Here is a 16833-nt window from a genome sequence, read left to right as displayed (position 1 = left end):
GTTGTTATTAGTTCTTTTTAGATGGTTGGATGCTACTACGCTGCTGAGTGCTGAGATTGCAATAGACTCAACAGAGGGCCATTACTGTACTACTCACAGTCAACTGCATGCAGACTTTTCACCGTATAGCGTCGGCTCCTGTGATTGAATCAGATATTCTTGCCAGGCCCAACAATTTTTAGACAGGCGATGTACTTTGCGTGCGATGCGAATTAATTTTCCTCAGATTCTCGTAAACGTGTCTTTTTTACTTGTACGTTAGGCCTTTGTACGCTGTAGTATAGCATTGCTCACCTTCTAAGGACATACACGACCTCCTCCTGTCCTTCCGATCGTGGAACACTCGTTTTCCGACATGAAATGTTTCCCTGTCCTCATAGAACAGTGTACGTAACTGATGACTATAAACGTCCCGAAGGGAGATATCGTCCTAGCCAGCAGCTTGCATCTTGGCGCTCTCTCACGGTTGATTGTCATGCCGGCAGCCTGTGTACGTAACGAAAAGCTCAGACTTTGTCCGTACAAATAAAGCTCGTTATCAGTACGAGTACACGGCAGCATCCGCGTGCCATAACAGGCGAGGAACAGTCAAGAGACCGGAAAACAAGCCGCACTTTCTCTGCCCATTTTTGGCCGTACAAAGGCAAGGGCTCAATCCACGTACCCGGCAGAAACAGAAATACCTACCGACTGAACCTTCGGGGCACGGGGCATCTATAACATATATTATCAGGCCAAGAATCCTCGGCCTCTCAGCGTTCCAATTCATGTAGTTAACTGTTTATCGCTGTACGTCGCGCAACAAACCGTCGGATGGAAAGACCAGCATGGATTGCTAGCACGTGTTCCCGCACCGACGCTTCCAACCAGATATTTTCCCCACCAGCGATTCCAAGGCAGCAAAAAAGAAAAAAAAAAGCAGAGAGCCCCTCCCCACCTGAGCTTCCACACTCTTCTTCTCCATCCCCCCCTCCCCACCGGACCAACTCTGCCGTCCACCTTCATCGACCCGACCTCCGAGTTTTCCCCGTGTAGACGGCATTAAGCCGTGCAACTGGACGCCGGGGGAAGCCGTTCATCGATCTGGAAGCCGAGCAGCTGCACGCCAGCGGAAGCAACGCCAACGGAAGAACTTCGGGGAGCTCCTACCGCATCAAGCCGAGTATCTGTAGGCAGGCGTTCGTCGACCCGGTGGGAGCTCCTGCCGCATCAAACCGAGCAGCTGATGCTGGCGTTCGTCCACCCGTTGGGAGCTCCTGCCGCATCAAGCCGAGCAGCTGACGCCGGCGTTCGTCGACCCGGTGGGAGCTCCTGCCGCATCAAACCGAGTAGCTGATGCCGGCGTTCGTCCACCCGGTGGGAGCTCCTGCCGCATCAAGCCGAGCAGCTGATGCTGGCGTTCGTCGACCCGGTGGGAGTTCCTGCTGCATCAAGCCGAGCAGCTGCACGCCCGCGCCGAGCAGCTGCACGCCGACGGAAGCCCTTCATCGACCCGGCCTGGGAGCTCCTGCCGCGTAGGCGCCATCAAGCCGAGTAGCTGGAAGAAGCATAAAGAAGCATAAAAGGTTGGGCCTCCGTAGCTGCTCTGGAGACTCTTCCTGCGTAGCCTCCGTGAAGTTCGGCCTCCGTAGCTAGCTCCAAAGAAATAGCCTGAAGAAGCATAAAAGGTTAGCCTCCATTTTCCTCATGCCAACTTCAGCTGTACATAACATTTACATTTCCCCTTCTGTGTCAAAATAAGGGGGGGAAAATCCACATGTATTGCTAGGCATTAAGCTTGACAGTGCTTAAGATACATGTACATAACATATGATCTCACTCCAACTTCAGCTGTCCATTTTTAGTGCTAGACGTGTTCACAACATACTGCATAGTAAAATCCCTGCCTGATGGTTTGCCCTGAATCAATGTCTTTAATCTATCAAGACATTACCATAATTCTGAAGACCGTAGCATCTAAATTCCGCTTGAAACTGGGATGTCCTTCTTCTTTGCCACAATTCATTACTACTTTTGAGTCCTGAAGCAATTGAAGTAGTGTGAACTGTCAACTATAGTTCTTTTCATATGTGAGATTGTGTGCGTCAGGTTAATGCCTTATTGGAACCTGCAAAACTACTGCCTGTTTGGGATTTTTTGAGAGTCACCAGGTTAGCATCCAACCATCTGAAGCAGATTTACATCTTTACAATATATATTTCTGTTGAAAGAAATACATGTCCATTGAGGATCCAAGAATATTAAAATTCATGCTTCAATATTTTTTTTCTACACTAAGTTTCACAGTTCTGTTGCTGACAGTAATTTTTATAGTTATTCCCTTTGAATGATACTTATTATTTGTATATGTCATGCTTCTGTCAATATGTAATAATACTCATCTTGATCAAAATGATACTTCTTTAGGCCAATCCAATCCACTGAGGATGCAAGAATATTGAAATTCATGCTTCCATTTTTTTTCTACACTAAGTCTCACAGTTCTGTCGCTGACAGTGATTTTTGTAGTTATTCCCTTTGGATGATACTTATTATTTGTATATGTCATGCTTCTGTCAACATGTAATAATACTTATTTGTCAATTGTAAGTATTTCCTGATCAAAATGTTGTTTTTCCTGTAAATTTTCCACCCCAGACTTAACCACTAGGTTTACTCACCCTCCTTCCATTGTTTTGCAAGCTTCTTCCTCTTTTTTAGAACCGGAAAGGAATCTCAATTTGTATTAAGAAAAATTTGGGTGAGTTCAGCCTGTCAACTTACAATATTCTAAATTCATTTGATAGTTTTTGTTATGTTACAGAAATGCAATACAAAAAATGATGCATATTTTTCTTAGTTGCTTAAAAGGTTAATCCAAAAAATATTCCTAAAGATGTTTGGCTTGCCTGTTGATCGGTAGATAAGGTTCTCATGGGTTTGACCTGTTTAACTTCAGCAACAACTTCAAGTGTAAAATGAGCTACAATCATACAGAGATCAACTCATATGGATATTTGGATTGAATTGTAAACTAAGTTGTTAGGTCAAGAAAATTCTCCCTGAATGGAGTTGCCTAGAGCTCCGAACCACTCTTGCAAGGCTTCAATTATTGTGTAATTTGGATTTGTTGCCTGTGCTAAATGATGCTTGATGCGTATGAGAGGATGAGGCGGATGCAGTTTCCTGATCCTTCATGTGATTTATTCATTTGTGTTTTCTTCCTCTAGAATTGAAATCCAGTTCTGAACCCAACATTTTACTGGAGAGAAACATCAACAATGATAACATGCGTCAGTTGACTGTTAAGAAAAAAAAAAAGTGTGCATGCACCACTTTGTTTGATCAGTACAATGATTCGAACGAATTTTTGAATTTAGTATTTCTATTAATCCTTGCTGTGCTACCTATTTTCTATAAAATAATTTTAGATAATACACCTATATGTTGTGCTACTATTCAATTAGTTATACATGTAACTTTTTACTTTGTACCTCCATTTGCACTGTAATATAAATAGGCGTAGTGTAGCAAGCCAATCCGGCTAGTTCTTTTTTACCATCCAGTGACCTTAGGGTGACATCTTATTCGTCACTCTACTTTACATTAATAGATTTAAGATGAACTATATGTCATCTCAATAATAATTACCATCTTTTAAAGATAGAAACACCGCACAGGTCAGGCCGGCAGCGTGCGACGCGACCCCAAGTCGTCGCACGCGGCCGAAAGCCATCGCTACAGCGCGTCGAGAAAAAACGCAGCAGCCTGTGTACGACACAGCCATGGAGGCAAGCACCGTCTTTTACGCGCAAAAGCACGCACGGATCAGATCATCAGATCACTGCCCGTCCTGTCTCACTTCCGATGTCCGTTGCGTTGTCCCTCGTCACATCTCAAAGCCTTTTTCTAGACGCGGCCATGACCTTCTCTTTAGGGATTTGGCTGGGGATTTGAGGCACTTTTGGTGTTCTTTTTTTAAAGGGAAAACTGCAAAACCCCCCCCAAAAGTCACTTGGATTTTGACTTTCCCCCCCAAAAGTTATTTTGTTGCAAAAAACCCCCTAAAAGTTTGACTTTGTTGCAAAAAACCCCCTAAAAATTTAAAAAACTAAAAAAATCATTCAAAAATTCTAAAAAAAACTAAAGACAATTCTAAGACCTTCTGTGAAATTTGTTTTCAAAAATAATATCCTTTGCATCATATTTCATGGAGAGGAAGTTTGGAAAAAAAAAGATAAATGTGCAACTCATTTATTAACTCATGTTATTTTAACTTTTTCATGTCTACCATTATTTTTCCTACACAAATAATTGTTTAAGTAAACTAATAAAAGTGGTTTCACTAATTTTTGGGGTGTTATGGATTAGTTATGAATTAATCTATCTGTAACACATTTACTCAATTCTGCACGTTACAATAACTAATTCAAGATTTCATGTATTTTTACAAGATAGAGGATCATGTAAGAAGACTAGAAAATTTTGTTTCATGATTTTTGGATTAGTAAATAATTAACTATGCATTTAACTCGAATTAATAAATGAGTTGCAAGTTTTTCTTTTTTTTCAAACTTACTCTCCATGAAATATGATGCAAAGGATATTATTTTTTAAAACAAATTTCACAAAAGTTCTTATAATTGTCTCTAGTTTTTTTTAGAATTTTTTGTGATTTTTTTAAAAAAAATTTGAATTTTTGGGGGTGTTTTTGCAACAAAATCAAACATTTGGGGGGTTTTTTGCAACAAAACAACTTTTGGGGGGGAAAGTCAAAATCCAAGTGACTTTTGGGGGGGTTTTTGCATTTATCCCTTTTTTAAAATATACTTTTTCTAATTTTGGCATGTCATAACCAAATATATGGAATAACTTATAAGTGACCGCAAACATTATCACTTTGGCTTTGTTCAATCACTGCCATGAACAGAGCTGTTACTGACCAACGTACATTCTGCAGGCACAAGTTGGTGAGAGGGGCATATGTGGACCGGTCGATCGAACCTATCTGCAATCGGCTGCCAAGTGACCAGGACCTGCTGTAACTGTACATCCTACATTGCTCGTTGCATCGCAATCAAGTGGAATCATTTATGATTGTGTCAGGTACTTCAGGTTCAAGATTGCGTCACTATTGCTACAGTTTCTCTATGTTTAGGCCCTGTTTTGGTCCCTTTGGACTGAATTTCTTCAGAACCTCACACGAGTTAAGGGAGTGTTTGGTTACTCCACTCATCGACTTTGCTTAGCCTGAGTGGATGCCTGGGAGCTCCCTAGAAGCGTTTGGTTGGTGCCCTGAGGTCCACGCCTGCTCAGACACCAAGCTCAGGCTCATGCGTTTGAAATCAAGCACCTGAGCTCACGCGTCTCACTCATGCTCGCGCCTAAGTCATCGTCCTCTCTCCCACCATCCCTCCCCGTCGAAGCCGTAAACACAGAAAGATTCCTCCAGAGGTCTTAGTTCTATTCCCGGCCCCAGCTCCGTCTTGCTTGCCATGGGGACCGAGATCGAGTGCCATCTACCTCAAGTCTGGCCGCCGACCGAGCTCCCTTCCACTGTCAACTTCTCCCGAATCCGTGAGTCTTCGGCAAATCCCTTCGACACACACCTTCTAAGCTTCTTTGCGTACCCTTTTAATGTTTTGCTAGCCCATCTCCCCTATGAACAGAGCCATGGTCAACGAATTCCTCGCCGTCGAGCTCCACTGCCCGCCATGGAGCACCTCGACGTTGCCAGCCCACTCCAGCACCTCCCTGCCCAAGCCAAGACCGCGAGGAGCTCCCCCACGACCCACTAAAGCTAGGACGCACCTCCATTTCGCTCTGACCCGTTACCGATCAGGACCTCCACTAGAGCAATGCACCACCGAGCCACCATTCCTCGCTACCGTCTGAGTTTCAATCTGGTCTGTCAACCGAGGAGCCCATGGCCAAGTTCATCGTCACATGCTGAAGGTGGTGGTGCCCTCCCGAGCCCGTTCGCGCCACCTCTCAGGCTCCTCCATTCTCTCTCCCACTCTCTCCTCTATCGCCGTCGACAAGCACTCGTTACTCAGGCATTTGTTCCAACCAAACACCCCCTCTCCTACACCCTACTTGATCAGGCAAGTCCCTCATGCCTGTGCAGGCAAGATTTTTGCTCAGGCATGATGGCGAGAGGAGCAACCAAACAGGCCCTAAATGTTCCATGCAAAACTCATGTGGAATTCTTGCGCTCCAAAGTCTCTTAGATCTTGGAAGATTTGGCAACTTCTGTAAATGTGATGTTAATTCTGAAGTGTATGAATCCAGCACTACAATGCTGTATAACGTTGTGGTAAATGACTAATATCTTGAAACTGACTTAGCTCAGCTTAATCGTTCCAACTACCTAAAAATGATTTTTTTCCATTTTGGAAAACTTGCTGTTACAAGATCATCGCTCAAGAACATTCCTTCTCGTTCTGGTGAACTCGCTCCAGAATCATTATTCACTCCACAAGATTATTCCTGTTACACAGTTCGCAGAAAGGTCTGCAAATGAAGAAGCATGCTTATAGCACATAAAAAGACATGCTTAATACAGCGATTCAAAGAATGAGGTGGCTTCCCCTGGACCAAAGATTAGGCTAACGAGAGCTCTCCAGCAGGGATATTCCTTTTCACCAATTTCTCCCATGATTCGTTGGTCTCCAGTATGACCTTCAGGGCATATTCCTAGTTCAGACAAAGGATACCATGAGATTGCAAAAATATCCCCTGTGCTTCAGGCTAACTGAAGAAGTGGAGTTCAGGCTTACCTTGCTTGTGGGCTTGTTGCCAAGGCCAAATCTGTTGGCAGGCTTTCCATCCGGTATCTTGTAGTCTCTGAACCAATCTCTGATGGCAGTCAGTGTCCCCTGAGTAGTTATTGTAAAGATGTTCAAAACAAATGTGAGAAGTGGAAATTAATTGCACCAGCAAATTTTGTAGCACAGACTGCAATTGATCTGGATGCTATTATGGTTTTTCAAGAGAAACCAAACAACCACCCAGGAAAAAGCTTCAAGACCATATCCAGATTTATCATTATACAGGTATTATTACCTATTTTACAGTGCCATGAATGTAAAGTAAATTTGCTAGGATTTGCTTTTAAACTATTTACCTAGAGGTCCCGGTAAAAGGTAACAACAGTGACATAACAAGAAAATGTCCCACTTACCACCCAGGAGATTGGCAATGGAAACCAAAAGGAGAACCAAGGACAAATGCTAAATGAGAGACAAGGACAGCAGCCATACCGGAAAATGTTTCTCAACATCATCCACATCATTCACAAGAGATGCTCTGGGGTCATCCAATGAAATGGCCACTATTTTCCAGTCAAGCTCCCCCTCATCAATCATTGCTAAAGCTGCCAATGGTTTCACCTTAAGAACATCCCCAATATTAGCACGACTTTCACCAATCTCAACAACATCAACTGGAAAAGAAGGCAATATGAAAGAAAGATTTAGAGTCAACATAAAAAACCATGCTTGTCAAAAATAACAAATGGAAACATTCACTACCAGGATCATTATCTCCAAATGCTCCTTCAACATCGGAATTTGCAGAAGTTGGGTCCTCCCATGTTTGAGGAAATAACCCATAGTTCCAATTAATATTGTACCTGATGTAAAAGATATTGTCAAATAGAGCCATGCAATGTTGACAGGGCCAATAACAGTGTACACTCAACTGCATTGCTAAATGCTAAAAAGAGTGCAAGTTTCTCAGTTGAAGCTTGATATCAACTATAAAGTTCAAAAATGGATCATTTTAATAAGTATGTGTACTATCCCAAAATAACGGAAAGGAGTCGAGTTGAAGCATAATAGAACAGCCTAAGACTGTTTGAATCAAGAAAAACACCTAAAATACTTCAATAGAGATTAAAATATTAAGAGTTGAATCAATGCAGCATCCAGTTGTAAAGGAGTTCCATGAAGAACACTAAAGGTTGTTTGGATTGTTAGTTTCACAAAAACTGGTTTTCACTAAATAAACTTTGCAACTAACTGTCAAAACCCTTATATGTTTAAATATAAAACGTGGATAATTATTTCTTATTTTCCCCAAAACTCAAAATAATGAGTTTTATGAAAAATCATTTTCAGTTGTTATTCACAAAACTGAACAAGGGACTATTAACACCCACTTTCCACCAAACAAGGCATTCACTATTTAGGATCCTAACGGACTAACAAAATAAAACCAATTTTATTAAAACTCGCAATAAAACATGTTTTAACTAAACTGATTCTAAAATTCTTCATCCAAATAACCACTAAGATTTGGAATCAACAGTCTGCCATAAAGAATAAAAAAGCATACGTTTCTCTGCATGGAAACAACTACCATTCTCTCATTAAGGATGCACTGCAAAAGTTTTTCTTCACAAAGTGCAATTTCACCAATTGCATTTTATGGGCACAGTGTCCTCCTTTTCTGTATGATATACGCATTTCCCTCAAATTGCCATCCTATAAACAGGAAAATTTTCTCCTTCTTGCGAACAACATTAAGAAACAATTTTTTTACCGAATACATTAAGCAAAAGTATTACCAGTCTCTAATCTACTCCATTCTAAATTCTTAGAAGAGTAAAGCGCAACAACAGTCCTTAAACCAGTCCGCTAGTGTCATCTAGGTCCATAAACTCTTAAAATACAGATCTGGATCCTGTTAAGTGTGTCGCTCGATGTCCAAATCTCCCTAATCAGTGTGTACCTGCCCATGTTGGATCTAGACTGTGTGTTTATGCTGATTAGGGTGATTTGGACCTCCTCGAGTGACACTTAATAAGTTTAGGAACACATATCAAGTTTAGGGACCCATATCAGCACTTTAAGAGTTCAGGGACTTGAATGACATCGTGGGGGCAAGTTCAAGGACCGCTAGTGTATTCTAAGAATGCTAACTTTCCAACGAAACTACAGGATTGTATTGTTTCCGATGAACTCGACTGATATTTTGTCCTCGATCTACATGTTTTATGTTGCAATTTTGACAGGAACGATGCGAGAGAGAAAAGAGGAGGAGACGTGAACTACACATTTGTAAACCAATTTTTCCTCGGTTCACAGTCCTTACGGGTAGTATCGGAGGTTGCCCTTCTTGGTGTCCTGCTTGATGGGCGTAAATGCCTCGTCGGTGGCAACCTCCATCTTGGCGCTGCTCTCCTTGGGGATCTCGACGACGAAGTGGAACACCCCATCGCCGGCGCGCAGCGGCACGTCGTGCCACGGCGACACCTTCCGGCCCCCGCCGTCGACGAGGAACACGCGGTAGTCGAGGGTCTCGGACTGGCCCTGCTCCTTGGGCCGGAGCTCGGCGGTCCTGAGGAGCGCGGTGGTGGTGAGACCCCGGCGCTGGAAGCGGACGTGGGTGGGCAGGCGGCTGCGCCGGAGGCCCGCGCCCGCAAGGCGGGTGAAGCAGGTCACCGCCGTCGCGGATGCCGTGGCCGCCGTCGCCATCTGCGCGGGTCGCCGGGGTTGGTGGTTGTGAAGGCGGAGCGGGAGGAGGAAGAGGTGGCGGCGGCCACTGGGAGTCGGGACTGCGGATGACGAAGCGAAGGATTTCTGGGGCTACCCTCTCGTGGTGGCTGACCAGGTGGGGCCCACCTGCTGTGGCAGAACGCACTCGTGGACAGTAGAGATTGGTAGGTGTGGCAACCCGTCGGGTTAAGACGGGATAGAGCGAGAACTAGCTAAGAAATCCGAGACAACAAATCTAACTTGCTCCGAAATATTTATCGGGTGTAAAATTAATCTCTGTATTGCTCCCGACACATGAGCAGTTGTGGCCAAATCTAGATCTGCGACGGTGCGGCTATGGCGTGCGGTTGGGTGGCCTGGCAACGGCGCCCTGGGCGTGGCAGGCAGGGCCCGCGTGGTCAGGTGTAGCGGTTGCGCTGGTGGAGGCCGACAATGTCATGAGAGGCTTTCAGGGCCTGTGGTGGAATGGACCTCGGGATTCAATGGAATGGGCTTCGGGTTTCAATTTCCTTGGCATCCACGAGTGTAAAAATAAATCTGAATTCTTCCCCACTGGATCTAAAATCTATGGGTCCTGACTCTGACCTAGTGACATCCTTACAGATTGAATGTTTTGTGGATTAGATGAGTTTGGGCTATCCGTAAGGTAGAAAAACGGAAGACACACTGGTCATGCATATATGGTGTGTTTCTCGAATCTCTCCCGTCCTGGCGAACGGATGCTTCGAATCTTAAAAAGAAATTTGTTTTGTTATATGCATCTAATATTGCAGCGTGGCTCGACAGATGAAAATATATGCCATCTGAAGCTTCACTTCGTAAACTTACCCGGCAGATGTAGAACTTGTATCCGCTCATGTAGATAGGTTCACTTATCAGTATAACAAAATCATTTTCATACGAGCAACCAACCACGATCTCATCTACTCATGTGGGCTTAAATTTAATCAACCAAACAGAAACTCAACTCAACTTATTAAGACAGATATAATCACCAAATACTATTCTTTTCAACAAATATGATCCCACTCAACCTATTTTTTTTCTCAGTCTGCTTATACGATGTAGCTTTACGAAATCTCATCTAAAGAATCAAACACACCAATAAAGTCACATTATCGTCACAACCTAGCAATATCATATGCGTGCCGCATATGGCGGACGTATGCCGATCTCACACCCCTCTTCCTGCTCCTCTTTCCGACTCACCACGCCCACCAACACTTCATTTAAGGTCCCTATCATCTTCGCTCCCACTCCCGGTCTCCTCCCGCGCTTGCTCCCCATCGAATTTGTTCTTACATCTGCTCACCTCCCTGTGATCTTCCAAGGGATGCACCTCATTCCCTCAATTCATCTGTCGTGTGCATGTGTGCTCTCATTGTCGTCGTCGTCCTCCATTCCTAATTTCGCGGCTCCTCTTGCTCGCGCTCGATGCAACCGCTTCCATGTTCTTTAGATCCTTCACCTGAAACCTTCGATTTACTTGCTTGAAACAACCTTCTTATGAAATTTGAACAATTTTTTCCTTCAACTAGAACATGTGTACTTGTCCCGGAAAAAAATTGTTTACTGGGTTAGACCTCGCGCGGTGGGCTCACCGGCAAAGGTGACGAGACCAACGAAAGATGGGAAGGCACAGAGAAGTGTCGTGCGGTGGCGGCGAGTACGGTGGGCAGGAGTCGGGGAGGAAACTCCTCCGAATCGAGTGAATAGGCCAACGTGGGCCAAGCTTGCGAGAAAATTGGGCTGACATGAGTTGTGTGAGATTAGGAGTGGGGAGTGCCTTCGCACAAGACGGCTTGTAGTAGGCTCGTTATTTGTCGAATTGAATTCCTCTGACTTCATATGAATTGAAGTCACAATGACTTCAAAACGTTGTGAGCCGTTCAGCCTTGGATAAATGGATAAGATTTGATGATATAGTATTTTTGTGAACAATATAAATAGAACTGCTACACTGACCGATTGTGAGTTATTGTGACTCTACTTAAAGATATTGTTCCATCCGAATCCGGACTTATCGCGGACATCCGTATTGGGCCCAGATAGAGGCTATCATGCAAGCCCACTAAAGATTTTTGCAGATGTTCCCTTGTACTCTCTCGTGTTGGAAAGGAATTAGAGCTCGCCTCCCTATAAAAATTGCACGGCCCAGATCCGCGGTGCGGGTTGAACAAGACGTGGTTTCGGCGTTTTGCATTAAGTTGCAACCATCTGTGCTGCATGCGGATCGGTTCCCCTGCTCCGAGGTTTTTTTCCGATCTGCTGGTCTTGGTTCTTGGTGTTGTTTTATTTCTACTTCTTTTAAAAGGGGAAGTTGTATCCTATTTTGTCGGGTTATCCAATTGTTTTATCGTTCTCATCACGCTTTGTGCTGCTTGTGATGGCTTAAAAAATTTTAATGGCTTCAATGGTCATATCTCATCGGTTGCAGAAGTATCGGTGTCTCGGCTCCTTCAATTTAGTTTGATGACGACAATCAGAAAAGTTTCGAGGTGTTAGTTACCGGACCTGTACTTATATTGCCTTTTATTCAGGTTTCTGGTTGTTCTTATGTTGCTACGTTTGATCAATAAAGTCACTCCTTAAAAAAAAAAACTGCGCCTACCGCCGGCGAGCTAGCGGCGTACGCAGCGCTGCAAGAGAGTGTTTACTGCCGTCCGTCCTTTTCAGTTCACTCAGGTGATGTGCACACATAGCCGATGTATCCATCGATCGGGAGAATTCCAAGCTTGGTGGGAGACGGACGAACAGATCGATGTGCCGACGTGTGCTCAATTGACCGTAGCAAAGGTTACCAAATGGAGTATTATTGTGCCAACTTGATAGGGGCACGTACGCTTGGTTGCAGCGTCACCGAGCCAATCCAATGGACCCCTAGCTGGTCATGGCACATCATGTTCTTCGTGTGTCTGCCAATGCCTGGCCGGACACTGCACAGAATCTGGTGACCACTTTTACAAGCTTGTCTGAAACCTCTCCACTGAAACTTCCAAGCCCTCGGCCAGCAGCTGCCGCATGACCAGCGAGTAGGTCTTTGCGTTCCATGGCGATGGCAAGCAGCGATGCCGGCACATTCAATGGCTCAATCAGGAGGCCGGACGACTCCATGACGATGGAAAAGAGGCACACAAGTGAGGCTTCACGTCTGACATGACATGGTTGGCGTCCTGGGAAATGCTTTTATTTGGTTACCTGCAAATCTGCTATCATCCCGTTTTCGGCGCTGAACTTTTCAGGCCTAGCAACTTAATTTTAGGGCAGTGGGTGTCTGGGTGAACTAGCAAAATCAGTGTTTATTTTCACATGCATGTAACTGGATCAGGACATGTGAATGACGAGCTAGCTACTTAGCCAGTAGAAATTCAGCTGGGTCATGATCCATCGAAAAGATCTCAGACTCATTAGCAGTCTCTCTAGCTGGATTTCTATTCCTCTGAAAACCTTTATGCCTGCAGTGTACTACTGAATCCTTGAGAATTTTTATCGTTGCAAATAATGTATCCCACAATTTTTGTATCTGCATTGTACTACTTAACCATGGATCATACTCCCAAAAAAAACATAATGGACTGGACCTTCAAATTTCGCATGGAAATTCAGGTCAAGTGTTCTTTGGCAAAATATAGCTAGTGATAAGCTTCCCTCTGGCTTTATTTTGATGCCAACTTCACGTTGCAGAAGTTGCGCCATGACTGTGTTTACAAAGGTAAAATGCTGAAAATACCACTTGGTTGCTGTTACTGTACGGAACACTGTTACAACTGGTTATGGAAGAATGTTTGGTGAAGTTCATTAGCCTCAGTGCTGGTTGGCTCCGGAGTCAGGAGGGACACGTTTGATTCCAAAGATCAGTCAAGACGATTCGGAGCTAAGACTTCTCTTAATTATTCCGTAGTGGCCTAATATAATCAGTAATACAGTGTGAAAATTGCCTCAAAAGAAAGGTAATACAGTGTGTAGCGAGGGAATTTCAAAACCGTGTAAATAAATTATCAGAAAATAACAAGTGTTAAATGTATAGCTCAACTGATCATCGCCGGCCGGCAGCGACTCGCGTCATCTCCTGAGGCCCTTGGAAAAGACAAGAGGCCCTCGCGTCTCTACTAAGGTGACCAGGAGCGGACACAGCTCAAGAATCGAGCAGAATTTTATAGCAGCAGTAACTTGGAGCTACAGTAAAAAACGGTTTATTATATAAAAAAAATAAGTGAGGACCCATACCATCGCTCCTATAATGCTGAATCTACCCTGAAAGTGATTCAGGGTGACCTCCACTCTCCGTCTCCCCACCTCGGTAGCCTACTGATGCAATGGCCGCCATCGCTGGCTGCCCTCTATTCTCTCTCCTCCTCATCTTCCCCTATATGTTAGAGCTATGCACTCATCTCGTTTCGGCTTCAATACGCCCGGTGAAGACACCCTCCGTCGGATATACACGTGTGTAGGAGAACCGTCCAAATAATATTCTAGTTAATCACCAAATCGATCATCTACATAATCATGACTTCAACGAGTAACCAGAATATTATCCCAGTAGTCCCGGCACGTGTTTTGTGCCCAAAATCGAAACACATGTCTTTCAAACATAAATAATCACAACCAAACTTAACAAAGAGCGAATTTAAATTATATTACCAGTTCTTAAGTATTTATAAGTTTAACAATTTATAGCAAAAGAGATCTAGGAGGATACTAAAACTGATCAACTCTTAAGCAATAGAGAAAACTACGCAACGAAAACAAAAACTAAAAACAGTAAAAGATGGGTGAAGCTATATGCCCTTAGGCTTCACCCAAAAACACGACCTTCGAGTAGTTGCCTACTTATTCCCGCCGTTAGCATTGGCGGACGTGAAGTAGCCAAACATCTCCTCTTCCTCACCTGAGAAACCTGTAGAGCAGCTGAGTACAAAGGTACTTACAAGACCCAAATCCATATAGGGTATATATATAAAAAAAATCCGACTCTAAGGATTATGCATTGGAACAATAGCAAGAAAAAAGACCGCAAGGTTGATTAAAACATATGCGCCTGTAACCTAGACACATATGTGTGAGTATCTAAACATAACTAACATACCCTTCCAAACTTGTAACTACCAACGTGCACATAAATATAAATAGAACTATAGTAATACATCAATAGCCAACCATCAACATTACCTAACATACCATTCATACCACCATCCCATATTCGTAACTCTACGACCGATGCAAATGGATAGAAGCATGCTTATTACCGAGAGCGCGACAATTTGAATTGTGTTTACACCCTGTAGGGGTACTCCTTTACCTACATGACTCGAGGATCATACGGCTCACGTGTCCACATAGGCCCACACGAGGGGGTACTCGTGTCAACCTTTCCTAATAAGTCCTAACCGTTTGATCATGCGCCGATAGGTGCGGGGATCATCCAGAACTACTCCCGAAACAAACTGGATACCCCTACAAACCCGCCCGCTCACACCATCGACTCGCACGCCAAAAGGCCACAACTACAAAGATATTTGGCTTATTGTTCGCATATGCAACATGTAGTAAGCACGAAAAGTGCTAAAGCTAACTGCACCAATGGACGATGCTTAACTGATACAAAGTAGTCTATGGTGCCCGACTCCTCTCCCGAAGTACCCTGAGAAACTCCTCCGGTGCAAAAGACACCCCTAACACAGCTCACATTTTATCTCATCCTCATATCTCATCCAACCATCGATATCATGATCAATATTGGTGAACAATAAGTAAACCCTAAGCTCGCGAACAATGGTTGCATCATCGCTCGACTTCTACCGAGGCCTATGCATTACTAAGCATTTCGAATAACTTTCAAGTTAGACATCAACAATGTTATCAAAACTACAAGGATATGGATCCTCAAATAACCAAGGTAGGACAATGCATCGCATAGGTTGTACCCATATAAGCCCGACATTGACTCATTGAACATGCAAACTTACATAAAGCATAGTTTATCAATTTTAGTCTCTACAATTCAAATCAAAGGGTGCAAGATGCTTAGATGCTTGCCTTGCTGCTCTAGGGTTTGCCTGATACTTCCCGTACAACACTCGCAAAACTCTGGAAGGTGTCACCTTCACTCGATTGGATCGGCAGCGCAATGCCCTCCAAACAAATCAAAATACAATGCATAAACAAATGAACAATGGAAAAATGCACAAATGATGCATGCTTGAAGTATAATAGAGCATCGAGTTACAAAAACATTTGCAAGAGACCGCTAAGTGATTAGGGTTTCAATGTTTCAAACCCCAGACAAGGTAACCTAAGTATACCTAGCTTCAATAGGCTGCCGGTTAGACCAACGTAGAGGTGGCGGTCTGACCAGCGGCCAGTATAGTGTTTTGACCTCGAACGGTCTAACCATAGGCATGGTGGCGGTCAGACCGTCCACCAACGATCAGACCAGCCCAAGTGATAGTCAGACTCCTATATAAGTTTTTAACTCAGATTCTCCAGTCCTAACTGGCTGTCAAATCGGCCCTAGCAACGTTTATACCACCAGACCTTGTTGGCAGCTGTCGGAGGGTTAACTCATGTCGCAGGGATCATGAGGGACCCCTTTTTAGAGATTCGGCCGGGGGGATGATCCTGAATAAGTTTGCCGGAGAAATAAATGGATATGAATGCGATGGCTGGCGGGGTGGAGTGATCTAATGCGGAATGAAGTAAATGCACTGGGGGTTTAGACAGGTTTGGGTCGCACGGAGGCGTAACACCCTACTCCTGTTTGGATGCTATAAATGTCCTCAGAATGTCTCTCAGGAATGTGCTAGTTACAAGAATGTCTGTCTATCCTAGAGCATGGGGCTCCTTGTTCTTCGCTTCTATGCGCGTACGAAGGTGTTCTTTGATCTGTGTGTATCTGTTGGTTTTTGGTGCTCTTGGACTTCTCGATCTTCTCTACCTCCTTAAATTCTTCAACCGTGCAGAGCTTTTTTCGTCTCAGCCCTTGCCAGACCGATTCCCACTTGTCTTTGTCCGTGCTGCCGGCCGCTTTAAATACCCGCCGGTGGTAGCGTGCCCCGAATGAGAAGGCACGAGTTCCAAGGCACCATAAATAGAAAGGGCGTCATCATAGCCTCTGTGCGAAGTGACGGGAGTTGAAAACGCGCCCCGCGCCCTGTCATCAGTCACCATAATGGCACTGGCAACTGGCGCCGTGGCGAGGGCCCACCGGGCAGCCACAGAACGGCCCGACTTGCCCGCCCTGTCTTGTTCGCCTGCTACAGCAGCGCGGCAGACGGAACGCCTCGGGCCTTGCAACGCTATCCCGAGGCACGTCGGATGGCACAGGATGGGACCCGTACATTTAAAGTCCCCACGC

The 16833-nt window shown here is 44.4% G+C and overlaps 1 protein-coding gene across 1 annotated transcript; it reads right to left on the bottom strand.

Moving 5' to 3' along the window:
* Positions 1-6414: 6414 nt before the first annotated feature.
* LOC133919882 (soluble inorganic pyrophosphatase 6, chloroplastic-like) lies at positions 6415-9650 on the bottom strand. Its single transcript, XM_062364431.1, has 5 exons — positions 9076-9650; positions 7512-7612; positions 7242-7423; positions 6759-6857; positions 6415-6675 (listed from the first exon to the last, which is right to left on the bottom strand). Exons 1-5 carry the CDS (start codon positions 9456-9458, stop codon positions 6583-6585), a joined length of 858 nt encoding a protein of 285 aa, XP_062220415.1. The 5' UTR covers positions 9459-9650; the 3' UTR covers positions 6415-6582.
* Between the last annotated feature and the right edge of the window lie 7183 nt (positions 9651-16833).

Source organism: Phragmites australis, chromosome 5 (assembly GCF_958298935.1).
Source record: "Phragmites australis chromosome 5, lpPhrAust1.1, whole genome shotgun sequence".
Lineage (NCBI taxonomy): Eukaryota > Viridiplantae > Streptophyta > Magnoliopsida > Poales > Poaceae > Phragmites > Phragmites australis.
This window is presented reverse-complemented; position numbering and strand designations above follow the sequence as displayed.

Bases quoted from the DNA above. Each gene is read 5' to 3' on its own strand.
- LOC133919882 (XM_062364431.1), bottom strand. From the start codon at position 9,458: ATGGCGACGGCGGCCACGGCATCCGCGACGGCGGTGACCTGCTTCACC. The intron at 7,424-7,511 runs GTAGTGAATGTT...CTTCTTTTCCAG, and splicing joins ATTTGGAGATAATGATCCTG to TTGATGTTGTTGAGATTGGT. The intron at 6,858-7,241 runs GTATGGCTGCTG...ATAACTACTCAG, and splicing joins ATGTTGAGAAACATTTTCCG to GGGACACTGACTGCCATCAG.